This window comes from Poromitra crassiceps (assembly GCF_964638095.1).
Source record: "Poromitra crassiceps genome assembly, chromosome: 1".
Taxonomy (NCBI): domain Eukaryota; kingdom Metazoa; phylum Chordata; class Actinopteri; order Beryciformes; family Melamphaidae; genus Poromitra; species Poromitra crassiceps.
Window position 1 is genome coordinate 95,367,750 of NC_139623.1, and position 14,155 is coordinate 95,381,904.

The window sequence follows — 14,155 nt, forward strand, 5'->3', positions numbered from 1 at the left end:
CCGCCTGCTATTGGTCTGTGATCGGCAAGCTGCGTGATCACTGGACAGGCGATCCGTCAATCTCCCCCTTTTCTATCATCTATTTGACTCCAAACGGGCGAGTTATATAAAAAATGACCCGCCTACAGTTGTTATGAAAAGGTGAAATTACTATACTATACTATACTATTACTATATAGACCAAAACTGTGTTTTGCCCCTGCCTGGAAAGATGTTTAATCCTGTTACAAAGTCGGGCATTTTAACATGGGGGGAATGCCTGCTGCCCCCGACCTCATGTGGCCATTTGAGGAACTACAGCTTCTCAGTTCACTTCCGCGTCATCAGAGGAAAGCCGGGGGGTTTGGCCACTGTTTTTTTTTTGGCCCATGCTACACCTTCCCACCAAGTTTCATGAAAATCAGCCTAGTAGTTTTTCCATAATCCTGCTAACAAACAGACCACTCCAGGCCCCACACAACCTACAGGCTGGACAACATGAGTGTTTTCAGCCAGAGGCTCCATCAGCTGTCCTGCAGTAAAGACTGTTACAGGAAGTCTTTCCTGTCCAATACCATAACCATATTAACTCCCCTATGTGCAGAGAGAGCAGACTCCCCCCTCCTCTCCTCTCCTCCCCTCCTATGAATACACTATTCAATTCACATTAGAAATGCACATTGCACATTTTGTACATGTTGTAGGCCTACTTACAGTGTTGATTGATAGTAATAATATTATTATATGATATAATAATGCTCTAGTCTACAGAGGACAGTTAAGGTAAAACACACATTGCAATCTAAGAATGCTGTAGTAGTTTTTGTAAATACCTACAGTATGTACAGTATTGTTTCTATGTTTTACTCCTATAGCCTACCTCAGTGTGTGGGTTTGTTATAAGGCATGGGTGTCGAAAACTGGTTCTAAATTGCTACCGGTTCATGATTGGTCAGTATCGAATTATCAATAAGCTCCTGGACAAATGGTGCTGCTATTTAAGCAATATCACACGAGAGGGAGTGCTGTTGTTGGCTAATATCGTCACTGCTGTGATTCAGTCGTAGGCACGAGTGCCGAAGATAATCACAGCAGTGACGATATTAGACAACAAAAGCACAACCTCGAGTGTGATATTGCTTTTATACAACAGTTCTATTAAACAAAAAATGACAAAAAGCTGAGAAAATATATGATTTCTCTATTTATTCCTCCGCCAACAAAAATAGTCCCCTCAGCTTTCCGCTTTGCTGAAAATGTAGCCTAATCAGCCTAATTAACTGCAGGCTGTAAACTTTTTGTCATACACATTGGTTTGCACGCTTCCATTGTTTGCCTCACAGTGTTTGCTTTGTTTTTGTTTTTCTCCAAATCGTCAAGTTCTGCAGGTGAAATATGAGCAAACCTGGAGGTTTCTGCAGAAGAATGTTGCGCCCCCTTGTCCTCTTCTGACGAGCATTCATAGTTTAAGTCAAACGTTATGTTAGGAAATAAATCCATCTTTGCACTCTCGGTATCCTAACTGTGTTACGCTTTGTGAATGACGTTCAATGTAATGTGGCTGGTGTTTGTTTTGTTGATTAGAGCAGCTGTGAAACATTTTAGACAACAGCACGAGCTTGAGTGTGATATTGCTTTTATGTAATGTGGCTGGTGTTTGTTTTGTTGATTAGAGCAGCTGTGAAGCATTTTGTTGATTAGAGCAGCTGTGAAGCGGAGTGATCTACACACAGTGAAGCGCCAGTGCTGTTATCATGAAATATCAGCCGCTGTTATCATGAAATATCAGCACTGGTAGGATCCCTCTTGTCCAATCAAATTGCTCGGCCAGAACTACCTGTTGTATAATTAAGCAATATCACACGAGAGGGGGTGCTGTTGTTGGCTCAGGCCCGGCTCCAGACCCAAATTACAGAGGGGGCCTGCCCCTAGCTTGGGGGGGCCAAGCTACCCAACCCCCCCCCCCCCCCCCTCCCAGTGCTGTAGTGGTAAAAAAAAAATGTGGGTAAACTATACTTTTGAGGCAGCTTTCTCACGCGGCACCGGAAGTGTTATAACGGCGGATAAACTATAAGCTTCCGTGACCGATATACAAGACAAAATATGAGAGTAGAACAACTTAATCTGAATAGCCCTATAAGGTATATCAGGGGGTGCCCCACATTTCTGAGTAGCCAGCCAAATAGGAAAGGTAGCTGGCTAAATATGGGATGGGCCTTGGACCTTCAAGGGGGGTCCGGGGTGATTCTCCCCCGGAAGAAGATTTTGTACATTTTAAAGTAAAATTCGTCAATCTGGTGCATTTGAGAGCAAAATGAAGAGGCTAAATCTATGAAGAACTACACACATCTCTAATGTGTTGTGACTTTACAAATAATTAGGCCTAAACAATCAATATAAAATGTATTTACACACTGTGCACAAATTGCATTCATTGTGACAAATTTACAATAGTTAATATCCAGCCAGAATCATTACAAATGGATGTTCAAAGTAACAGTTAGCATTCAGTTAATCAATGCCTAATGACAGCCAGAGCAGTGCAAATTAATAACATTAGCTTGATTGAGCTCAGCACATCAAGCTTCAATCATTGCTACTTGACTCCAGGAGCGATGAGACAGCCTACAGAAAGGAGGTGGAGGCCCTGGAACAATGGTGCCAGGACAACCACCTCTCTCTGAACGTCTCCAAGACAAAGGAGGTCATTGTAGACTACAGAAGGGGGGGGTGCACACCCCCCAATCACCATCAAGTGGTGGAAAGGGTGGACAGCTTCAAGTACCTGGGAGTCAATATCCACCAGGACCTGACATGGTCCAACCACACCGCCACTGTTGTCAAAAAGGCCCAACAGCGACTACACGGACTCAGGTGCCTGAAGAAATTCGGGCTAAGGCCAAAAATCCTCAGGGACTTCTACAGAGGCACCATTGAAAGCCTGCTGACTGGCTGCTTCACCACCTGGTACGGGAACTGCACCACCATGGACCGCAGGGCGCTAAGAAGGGTGAGGCGCGCGGCCCAGCACGTAACAGGATGTGAGCTGCCAGAACTGCAAGATCTGTACAACCAGCGGTGCCTCAGGAGGTCCCTGAAGATCATCAAAGACACAAACCACCCCCACAACAGTCTGTTCTCCCTGCTACCCTCAGGGAGGAGATACAGGGTCCCAAGAGCACGCACAAATCGCTTGAGGGACAGTTTCTTCTCACAGGCCACGAGACTCCTTAACATATACAAATAGTGTAGTAGCCGTACTGTACCGCACTGTAGATGCTACCATTATGTATGACTAATGTTCAATAGTATGTTTAATTAGGTATACGCTATTTGCACCTAACAGAATGTTATTATGTTTAATTATGTTTAAAGTATGTTCATGCCATTTGCACTATGGGCAGTGAATACGCCACTGTCTGTGGCGTGTCTTACTGCTTTATTGCTTGTTGCCTCTTGTTTTTTATTTATATATCTTTTATTTTTTGCACTACGTTGTAACGGAGCCTACAGCACAAGAATTTCACACGTGATACTTGTACTACGGAGTGACAATAAAAATCTTGAATCTTGAATCTTGACAACAATAATGTCAGGCATAATCTGACTAACTGCTTTAACAAGCAATTTACCATTTGCAACCTATATTCTTCATTTTTTCTGGTTATTTGTGAAAAACTGACAAATCCATTCTGCTGGAAAAACGTTTTTATCAACATTTTTTTTTTTTTTTTTTTTTTTTTAATGGCGGGTCCAGTTTGGGGAATGGGGGGGCCCGGCCCGGTCAGGGCCACCCTCAACGCCGGGCCTGTGTTGGCTAATATCGTCACGGCTGTGATTCGGTCGTTGGCACGAGGCCGCAGCCCGGGTGCCAAAGATAATCACAGCCGTGACGATATTAGACAACAACAGCACAACCTCGAGTATGTGACATTAGCAGTGCTATGTGCGACATTAGTAGGGGGCACTTAACGTAGATGTATACAGTCAATGATTAGAGCAGCTGTGAAGCAGAGTGATATACACACAGTGAAGTGCCAGTGCTGTTATCGTGAAATATCAGCACTGCTAGGATCCCTCTTGTCCAATCAAATTGCTCGGCTGGAACTAACTGTTGTATAACTGTATTTATGTTATTTATGTAGCCTATAACCTTATTTCGTTCTAATCGTCCCCTAATGATGGCACAACGCACTGTGGACAGGGCTGAGGCAAATGGCTCATGGAGAAAGAGAGAAAACAGCGAGGTGAAAACAACAGTGTCCAAATTAGATTATTTCAACCTGCGACGTGTGTGTGTGTGTGCTGCCGTCGTTATCCATGTTTTGGATAACACGATCGGGGATTTAACCACCGCAGTAAACGCACATCTGAGTAGACGTCTTGTGTTCTGCTCTAGAACCCCCAAACCTGTAGTTTAGAGCCGCAGCATCGTCCTTTGGTGAGTCAGCCCATTGAGATATATCGGCGGTTTTACCCCACTTGCGCGCCAGCCGTATAACTTTTTGTGGGCGTTCCCACACATGCCGACTGTCTCTATTGCCAGGTATCCCACCATGCTTTGCAAGCCCATGACAGCTCCCAATACACAGTAAATGGGCAACGACAAGTGCAAGTCTTCTTCTTTTCGTTTCTTTGAAGCATGGTGTTATATGACAGTTTCCCATTTCTTTACACAGTTCTTTGCGTGTTTATTAAACTCTGCAAGGTCTTCTGAGCTGCAAGGGTTGGGCAGCAGAGGGCAGACAAGGCAGTGCTCCATAGTGTGGTCTGCTTCTCCACATTCACAGGTGGTTGGGCCAGTCCCATCTGGCCAGAGCAGCTTTAGATCGTCCCGTTCTTGTTCTTAGGCGGTTGAGTGTCTTCCACTGAGACCAAGGTGCTTCTGAGCCAGGAGGGAGGTTTTCAGTGGGGGGATTCTCATGTCAGTTGGGGGGGGGTTATTCTCTAGCTTTTCTGTCCAGAGCTGGAGTCTGGTTTCTTCTCGGGATGTTATTAGTGGCTGGACATGGCTGAGAAAGCTTCTTCTTGACTTCAGTCGTTGAGCCGGGGCTTGACGTCCGTAGAGGAGGTGGCGTTCATCACTAGTGGCTTTTGTCATCTGGCAATGCCAGCGAGGAGGTGCAGGTGGTTTGTATTGGTGGGTTTCAAGCAACCAGTGATCAAACGGCAGGTGTTGTTCAATGCTGGGTCAAGTTTCTTGGCATGGGTTGATCTCTCCCAGACAGGGCATGCATACTCTGCAGAGGAATAGCACAGAGCCAGAGCAGTGGATCTAAGTGTGGGTGCCGTGGCCCCCCATTTAGAGTTAGTCAGTTTCCGTAGGATGTTGTTTCGGGAACCAACTTTCGATTTGGTGTTGTTGACGTGCTCCTTAAAGGAAAGGGTGCGGTCCAGAGTTACTCCACGGTAGACAGGGTGGGCATAGTGCTTGAGTGGTGTTCCAGACCATTTGATGTTGAGAGGTCGGTTGGCTTGGCGGTTCCTGAGGTGGAATGAGCAGACTTGAGTCTTTGCAGGGTGGGCGTGTAGGTGGTTGCGCTCATAGTAGAGGAGTAGCTCATCTAGGGCTGAGGTGAGATTTGCTTCTACTGCTTCAAACGTACTCTCTTGGGATGTTACACAGAGGTCGTCGGCGTAGATGAAGCGCTCAGTGTTCTGGTCCATTGGTTGGTTATTGGTGTAGATGTTGTATAATAGTGGGGCCAGCACACTACCTTGAGGTAAGCCATTCCGTTGTCGTCGCCATCGGCTTTGCTTGTTGTTCAAGACCACAAAGAAGGACCTGTCTATCAGCAGGGCTCCGATGAGGTCCGTGAGTGCCAGGTCTTTTGTCAGCTCCAAGATCTTTTTCAGGAGGAGGCGGTGGTTCACAGTGTCATATGCGGCAGACAGGTCGACAAAGACGGCTCCTGTTATCAGTCCTTTCTGGAACCCATCCTCAATGTGCTGAGTGAGATTCAGAAGTTGGCTTGTTGTGGATTTGCAAGGTCGGAATCCAGCTTGTTGAGGGATGATAACTGGTTCAACAAGAGGGGCAAGCCTATTAAGGGTTAGGCGCTCAAACAGCTTATATGGGTGGCATAGCAGAGAGATGGGGCGGAAGCTCTTTGCACGTGCAAGTGATGTTCATAGCTGTGGTGTGTGTGCATGAGTGTACCTGCCTTCACTGCCAGCAGCACAGCAAATACCCATCTGTTAACCCTTTAATTGCTAATTCTCTCTCTCTCTCTCTCTCTCTCTATCCATTAGTGGTATTACTATTAGGCCTACTGTAAATGTATTACAGTTAAAGGTTGTCTTAGTGCTGGCAGTTGCTGCTGTTAGAGTTAGTATCAGTACTAACATTAGTGTATATTTTCATGTAAATGTTAGTATTCTTTTCCCCCTTTCTTAACAGTTATATTTATTTCAGTTCAATTCAGTCTACTACTACATAGGTGACCAAGTTTTAATAAATCATCATTATGCACAGCGGTGAAATAGGCCTTCTCAGGATTCAGACTTGTTATTTCTGCAAAATAGTAATAATTAAAAAAGAAAATAACCATTGAATCATTTCCCATCTGTTAATGCCCTCATGTCTTTGTTTTTTGCACCAAATTATGGAGAGTAGTACTGTATCGATAAGAGCATCGATAATTATCGGTATCAATAAGCAGCATCGGTATCGGTATCGGTATCGGTATCGATAAAATCCTAATGATACCGATCCCTAGATTCAATTCAATTCAATTTAATTTCTAGTGTAGAATCACCATGAGACATGGTCCCGAAACACTTGACAGTTAAAGAAAACATCATAGAACAGCACAATAATACATGATACAGTGCATGATGAAGATGAAAAGAGGTCAAATAAAAGCAGATGCAGAAGTATGAGAGCTACAGTAAGAACAATTAATTAAAGGGAAGGGAGTCAAAACACAGGTAATAAATCAGTTACAATGAGAGAAATACTAGTAAAATAAAATAAAGTACACTATCAAATAATATCATATACTTGTGAGAATAAATCAGTTTTAAGTCTGGTTTTGAAAATATCGATGGAGCCAGCCTCTCTAACTGATCGGGGAAACTGGTTCCAGAGATATGGAGCACGATAGGAGAATGATCTACTTCCTGCAGATTTTTTCTTAATTTTTGGGTCGGTAAGATAATTACCATCCTGTGAACGGAGGGGGCGCGTGGGAGTATATGTATATATAAGTTAGAAGAAGCACATTAAACTTAAAGTCCGATCTGGCCTGAATGGGGAGCCAATGGAGACTGATTAAGACCGGGGTTATATGATCGAACTTCCAAGTTCTAGATAGTATTCTAGCAGCTGTGTTTTGTACAAGTTGTAATTTTTTAGTACTACAATGTGGTAGACCAGAGAATAGGACATTGCAGTAGTCCAGTCTAGAGTATAAAAGTTATGTTTGTGTTCTTGTTTGTAAAGTGCTGCTGCAATGCCCAAATTTGCTCAATCTATCTATGTATCTTTCTATGTATGTATGTATCTATCTATCTATCTATCTATCTATCTATCTATCTATCTATCTATCTATCTATCTACTGTATCTATCTACTGTATCTATCTATCTATCTATACAACAGGATCTGAATGAGAACACAAAACAACTGACTGAACTGGTACTTACCCCCAGAATCAGTGGCACGCCCTGCCCAAACTTCTTGGTGCCTGGACTGTGTTGGAATGCAGAACCCTGAGGTTCTGGGTACCCCTGGGTGCCTGGGCCATGTTGGCCTGCAGCACCCTGAGGTGCTGGGTACACCTGGGTCACCACCACCAACCCGCCGACCGTCGCGGTTGAGACTGACGCCGCCATGTTTCAGGTGAGCTGGATCTGTGCTCTGAGCTGCTCCACACCCGGACTGCTATGGCTTCAGACCTCCTTCTGTTTCCTGTTATGATCTCAGCTCCCCGCTCCCCGCTCAACTCAACTGCTAAATCTGCAGTCTATTATAGTGTATTATGTGTGTGTGTGTGTGCATGTGTGTGTGCGTGCGTGTGTGTGCGTGCGTGTGTGTGTGCGTGCGTGTGTGTGTGAGGGGGAGGCTGTGTGACTGTAAACTGTTTGGATTGGCCACAGAAGAGCTGCAGTGAGGCAGATGTTTCTAGGAAATTTCTAGGACCCTAAATAGAAGGATAAGACATCCCTCACATCACAGCGTTGGAATTTTCCATTGGTGCCAGTTCTATTGAAGTGAATGGGGCGGGCTGGGTAGACCGTCATATCTGGGTCGTTTCACCTTTGATTGAAAAATGCTTCCATCAGATCAAATGGTAAATGGGTTGAATTTATATAGCGCTTTACACACACACACACACACAGAGGAGCAATTTGGGGTTCTGTGTCTTGCCCAAGGACACTTTGACATGTGGACTGGAGGGGGTGGGGATCGAACCACCAACCTCTTTTATCCAAAGTGATTAGTGGATGACTACCTGCTCTACCTTCTGAGCTACAGCCGCCCAGATTAAAGAAAACTCATTACATGCTGTTGACTGATGCCCTGTTCGGTCATGTATCATGATGTAGTTTAGCTAATCTAGCTCTATTTTGGACCAAATACAGGATTGAGTTGAGCTATATGCAGCTGCTGGACAGAGCCATCATCTGTTTGACCAGTAATAAGGAAAACTAACATTTACATAAAAAAAACATCTGTCAATATCACATGTCTTTTCTTTAAACTGGTGGGAGCATTTTTCAATCAATCGACTCATATTTACAATGGGACTTGCTCTGCCCGCCCCATTCACTTCAAGAGTAACGTAAATTGTAATTGTGTAACTTGTAAGTCGCTTTGGATAAAAGCGTCTGCTAAATGAAATAAAGTAAGTAAAGTAAGTAAGAGAACTGGCCCCAAAGCAGCATTGGAACGCTGTGACGTGTGATGTCTCATCCTTCTTTGTGATGTGTGATGTCTCATCCTTCTTTTTTTAAGGTCCTTGGCTGTTTCTGGGAAACAGGAATTTCTTACAAAAGAGGCACATGTTTCCTGTGTGTGTGTGTGTGTGTGTGTGTGTGTGTGTGTGTGTGTGTGTGTGTGTGTGTGTGTGTCTGTGCGCACACGGTCATATGAGGTCAGGAAGTGATCCTGTTTGCTCCCATTGGTGGAAACTCGAAAGACAGCCCTCTATTGAGCTATGGCGTAGCGACGGGTGTGCCAGGGTGTGCCTGTGCCACCCAAAGAGGCAACTGGCACACCCAAAACAAAGGGGGGGGAAATAAAGTTTTTTGTTAGTTTGTCTGGAAAACACATCTAGTAAAGTAAACAAATGCAGCGCCAAATCAAGAAGACATGAAACAGAGCTCGCTTTTAAGCTTTTTTGACAAAGGCAAGAAACGTCGCATTGACGAGGAAGATGACTCGTCGCCCTCCCCCTCAACAAGTGCGACTTCACGGCTTGTAGTGCACCCGGTCCCGCACCTGTATTGGTGGTGGACAGTGGAGAGACAGACGATGATGAAGATGATTCAGCCGAAACAATTACGTTAATAACAGTGGGGGATGCAGCCAAAAACATACAGGTGGTTTGTGCAGCAGCAGAGCACTAACGCTACAGATCTCTCTGCAGTAGACGAACCTGCATGCCAACCAAACTTGCGTTCTTTCCCGACTAGAACACTCTTTGGAAAAAGTAGGTAAGACTTTTTTGAGATACCAAAGTGGTTTTACATTTAGCCAAAAAATACAATTTAATTGACTGCTTCTATCTGCTAATAATGAGTGCGAAAAGGAGCAAACATTGATGGTTATGGTCATATGGTCCTATCTTCATATTCCTCTAAATCTGGTTTGAAAAGGACACATTTTTTTGCTTCGCCCCCTGGCACACCCTGGGCTCTATCGTTGCAACGGCCTTAAATTAGCGCTTAGCGCCAGGCGCAGCGCAGATCAGTGGGCGTGTAGTACAGTAGTACATCACAGTAGAACCGTGTTATGGCTGTCACTCATCTAAATCACATTAAGTCTGCGAGGGATATATAAACCACCACCTGGATTACATATATGTTTCACATAGGGTTGTGTTTTGATTTCTGTTTTATTTTGTCCAATATTGAAATGTTCTACAATTGCATGTTGTGTTAACATCAACATTATTTCTATCTACAACTTAGCCTATTTAGGCTGATTTGGTTGCTATTTCTTGTCGAATGCATGCTGGGAGATTTCACATGTGGCTCAACAGCCTCTGAATGACAGGGGCTCAAAACTAGATATAACAACTTTTTTGCCATCGGTCTTTGTGCCTGTCTGACACGCGAGAGAGATGGAGTGAGAGAGAGAGAGAGAGAGAGAGGGGGAGAGAGTGTGAGATCGGCAGAGGAGAGCTGTGCACAGTAATATCTGCGGCGCACTGAATAAGGCCAGGGGGGAAGATATCGTTAGGCCGGTATTTAAGGCCGAAACGCTCATTCTGGCCTATTCTGGCACTGCGCCATGCCTCTTTGGCGTAAAGCGCATTTCGGGGCCTAAAACCATGATGCTATCTTTCCGAGGCAGGCGCAAGACACGTTTTTTTGCATTTAACGTCAGTTTTAGCTCCTAAGGCCAGTGGGAAGGTAGGGGCCCTTGTCTTTCTGTGGCACACCCAATGTGTCAAGTCTGGCTACGCCAGTGCTATTGAGGAGGCGGGTGTTTGGTGTGTGTGTGTGTGTCATGTGTGTGTTTTCTTTCTTTTTACTTTTTTACTTTTACTTACTTTTACTAAAATACTTTATTTTACCTTGTTGATACCTCTGTTATCAACACTGCGCTCAGAGTCGGGTCCATGTGGATCAGCTCTGTTATCAACATTGTGCACTCACAGTTGGGCCCCTGTGGATCAGCTTTGTTATCAACACTGTGCGCTCAGAGTCGGGCCCCTGTGGATCAGCTGTTATCAACACTGTGCGCTCAGAGTCGGGCCCCTGTGGATCAGCTTTGTTATCAACACTGTGCGCTCAGAGTCGGGCCCCTGTGGATCAGCTCTGTTATCAACACTGTGCACTCAGAGTCGGGCCCCTGTGGATCAGCTTTGTTATCAACACTGTGTGCTCAGAGTCGGGCCCCTGTGGATCAGCTGTTATCAACACTGTGCGCTCAGAGTTGGGCCCCTGTGGATCAGCTGTTATCAACACTGTGCACTCAGAGTTGGGCCCCTGTGGATCAGCTCTGTTATCAACCCTGCTCTCAGAGTCGGGCCCCTGTGGATCAGCTCTGTTATCAACACTGTGCGCTCAGAGTCGGGCCCCTGTGGATCAGCTGTTATCAACACTGTGCACTCAGAGTCGGGCCCCTGTATATCAGCTCTGTTATCAACACTGTGCGCTCAGAGTCGGGCCCCTGTGGATCAGCTGTTATCAACACTGTGCGCTCAGAGTCGGGCCCCTGTGGATCAGCTGTTATCAACACTGTGCACTCAGAGTTGGGCCCCTATGGATAAGCTCTGTTATCAACACTGTGCGCTCAGAGTTGGGCCCCTATGGATAAGCTCTGTTATCAACATTGTGCGCTCAGAGTTGGGCCCCTGTGGATCAGCTCTGTTATTTTTTCATTTACCTTTATTTATTCAGGAAAGGTCAGTTGAGAGCGCAAGCCCTCTTTTACAATGACGCCCTGACATAATACAAATACACAAAAACATCACAATCAACACCAAGTATCAAAAAACACAAAGCCAATACAGTACGAATAATACAGAACGAATAATACAGAATAAATAATACAGAACAGCATTTCAGATACTAAAACAGGAACACTCAACTGATACTGTATCCTCCAATAAAAGTTTAAACTGATTAAGTGAAACCAGTTGATTTAGTTTCAGTGATTTCTGCAACCTGTTCCACTTGTCTGGCGCATAAAAGCTAATTTCCCAAGTTCAGTATTAATGCGGGGGGTTTCAACGGTTAGGTATTCCTGTGCACGTGTCCTATGTGAGAGTGATTTGAGTTTTAGAAGAGATGTAAGATAAGAGGGTAACTTATTGAGTAATGCCTTATAAACAAAGAGGAGGCAGTGGTGTTCCCTTCTAACACTCAGCGAGGGCCATCCTAATTTCTGATACAGTAAACAATGATGTGTTCTGAATTTATCCCCAGTTATAAACCTTAAGGCACTGTGATAGCAGGCATCAAGTGATTTTAATGCGGATGGGGCTGCATGCATATATAGTATTTCGCCATAATCCAGAACTGAAATGAGGGTAGACTGAACAATAGTCTTTCTATTTTCAAAAGAGAAGCATGATCTATTTCTGTAGAGGGATCCCAGTCTAGTCCTAAATTTCTTTTTGATCTCAGAAATGTGAGTTTGAAATTAAAGCTTTTCATCTAGCCAGATGCCTAAATATTTATAAGTGGCCACGCGCTCAATCTTTGCTCCATTAAGGGAGCAGATATTTAGTGACATGTCTTGGTTTCTAGCACATGAGAAGAGCATAAACTTTGTTTTAGATTAATTTAGAACTAGTCTGAGATCAAAGAGGGATTTCTGAATACAATCAAATGCGACTTGAAGATTTTTCACAGCCTGTTCAGCAGAAGATGCACAGGCATACAGAATAGTATCGTCTGCATAATAGTGCAATTGACAGTTATTTATAGAGGCACCAATGTAATTAATATATAACGCAAAAAATGTTGGCCCTAAAATAGAGCCCTGCGGCACACCATTTTTTATCTCCAGAAGACTAGACTGCAAGCCCTTGGCTTCTATACATTGAGTTCTCCCAGAGAGGTAATCCCGAAACCAGTTACAGGCTGTTTCATCGAACTGTAATGAGGACAGTCTAGCCAGGAGTAAGTGATGGTTTACAGTGTCAAAAGCCTTTGACAGGTCAATAAACAGAGCTGCACAGTGTTTCTTACTATCAATGGCAGAGGTGACATCATTAACAACAAGACTGGCAGCTGTGATGGTGCTGTGACCAGCTCTGAAACCAGACTGATAAGGGTTTAAAATAACATTTGTTGTCAAAAACTCTCGAAGCTGAGCATTTATAAGAAATTCCAATACCTTGGCCAGGCAAGAAAGCTTAGAAATGGGCCTGTAGTTATTTAAATCATTTATATCGCCCCCTTTATGCAAAGGAGTGACCAGGGCTGATTTCCAGATTTTGGGAATCAAGCCAGAGGTGATAGTCAAATTAAAAATATGTGTTAAAGGCTCTGCTATAAGAGGGGCAGAAAGCTTCAACAGAAATGGATGTAGCTGATCTGCACCTGTAGAGCTTTTCATACATTTAGAAAAGCACAACGCATCTAAAACTTCATGAAAAGTAAATTGTCTGATAGTAAAGGAAGAGGCACTTATAAGAGGAGAAGCCAGGGGCACCACATTTCTTTCAGTGGGACAGCCATCCAGAGGTAGTTGTGAATCAGTTGCCCCAAACAATTTTTCAAATAGAGAGCCTGACTCAATAAAGTGACGATTAAAAGCATTACAGATGTCCCTCCCATCACTTAAAGGGCCAGAGTCCAGGATGATCTGCTGCGGGAGTGTGGCAGACACACTGAGATTTGATCAGTTTCCAGAATTTTGCTGAATTGTTTCCACAATTAGACAGATTATTTAGGTAGAATGTAGCTTTAGCCTTTTTCACCATGAAAGTGCATTTGTTTCTAAGACATCTGAAAGTTTGCCAATCCACAGCACACCCGGAAGATCTTGCCGAAACCCATGCTTTATTCCTTTTTAGAATCAAACTGTTTAATTCCCGGGAAAACCATGGGTTGGATCTATTTTTGACTTGCTGTCTCAAATGGGGCATGTTTGTCAACAGAAGAATTAAAAATAGATGAAAAATATTCTAAGCTATTATCAACACTGTGCGCTCAGAGTTGGGCCCCTGTGGATCAGCTTTGTTATCAACACTGTGCGCTCAGAGTCAGCCCCCTGTGGATCAGCTGTTATCCAGTCCCTCCAGGAAATTGCGATTTTGTGATCGCAATAATGAATGCAAATTCAACCAAACTCTGCGATATTTGCGGGGGCTTGCAATTTTTCAAAATTCCCGCGAGTTCGCCGCAAAAAGTTAGTAAAATGCCACATCTTTACCTGGGCTTGAGATACGTGTGCTCTGTCATCTTGCCTGGTTGCTGTGGGAACAAATGACCGCAAAACAATTAGCTTACCAAATGTTTTGCATGAAAGTGGAGGCAAACTATTTTGTATT

At 44.2% G+C, this 14,155-nt stretch overlaps 1 protein-coding gene across 2 annotated transcripts in view; it reads right to left on the reverse strand.

Moving 5' to 3' along the window:
- The window catches only part of LOC310773824 (membrane-spanning 4-domains subfamily A member 4A-like), a 28,277-nt gene extending 20,337 nt beyond the window's left edge, over positions 1 to 7,940 (reverse strand). The window contains exon 1 of one of the 2 annotated variants that reach the window (XM_083633781.1): positions 7,626 to 7,940. In XM_083633781.1, coding sequence (XP_083489907.1) covers positions 7,626 to 7,814 — 189 coding nt within the window. In that variant the 5' untranslated portion in view covers positions 7,815 to 7,940. The remainder of the gene's footprint in view (positions 1 to 7,625) is intronic. The other variant, XM_083633780.1, reaches the window with a different exon arrangement.
- Positions 7,941 to 14,155: the final 6,215 nt, after the last annotated feature.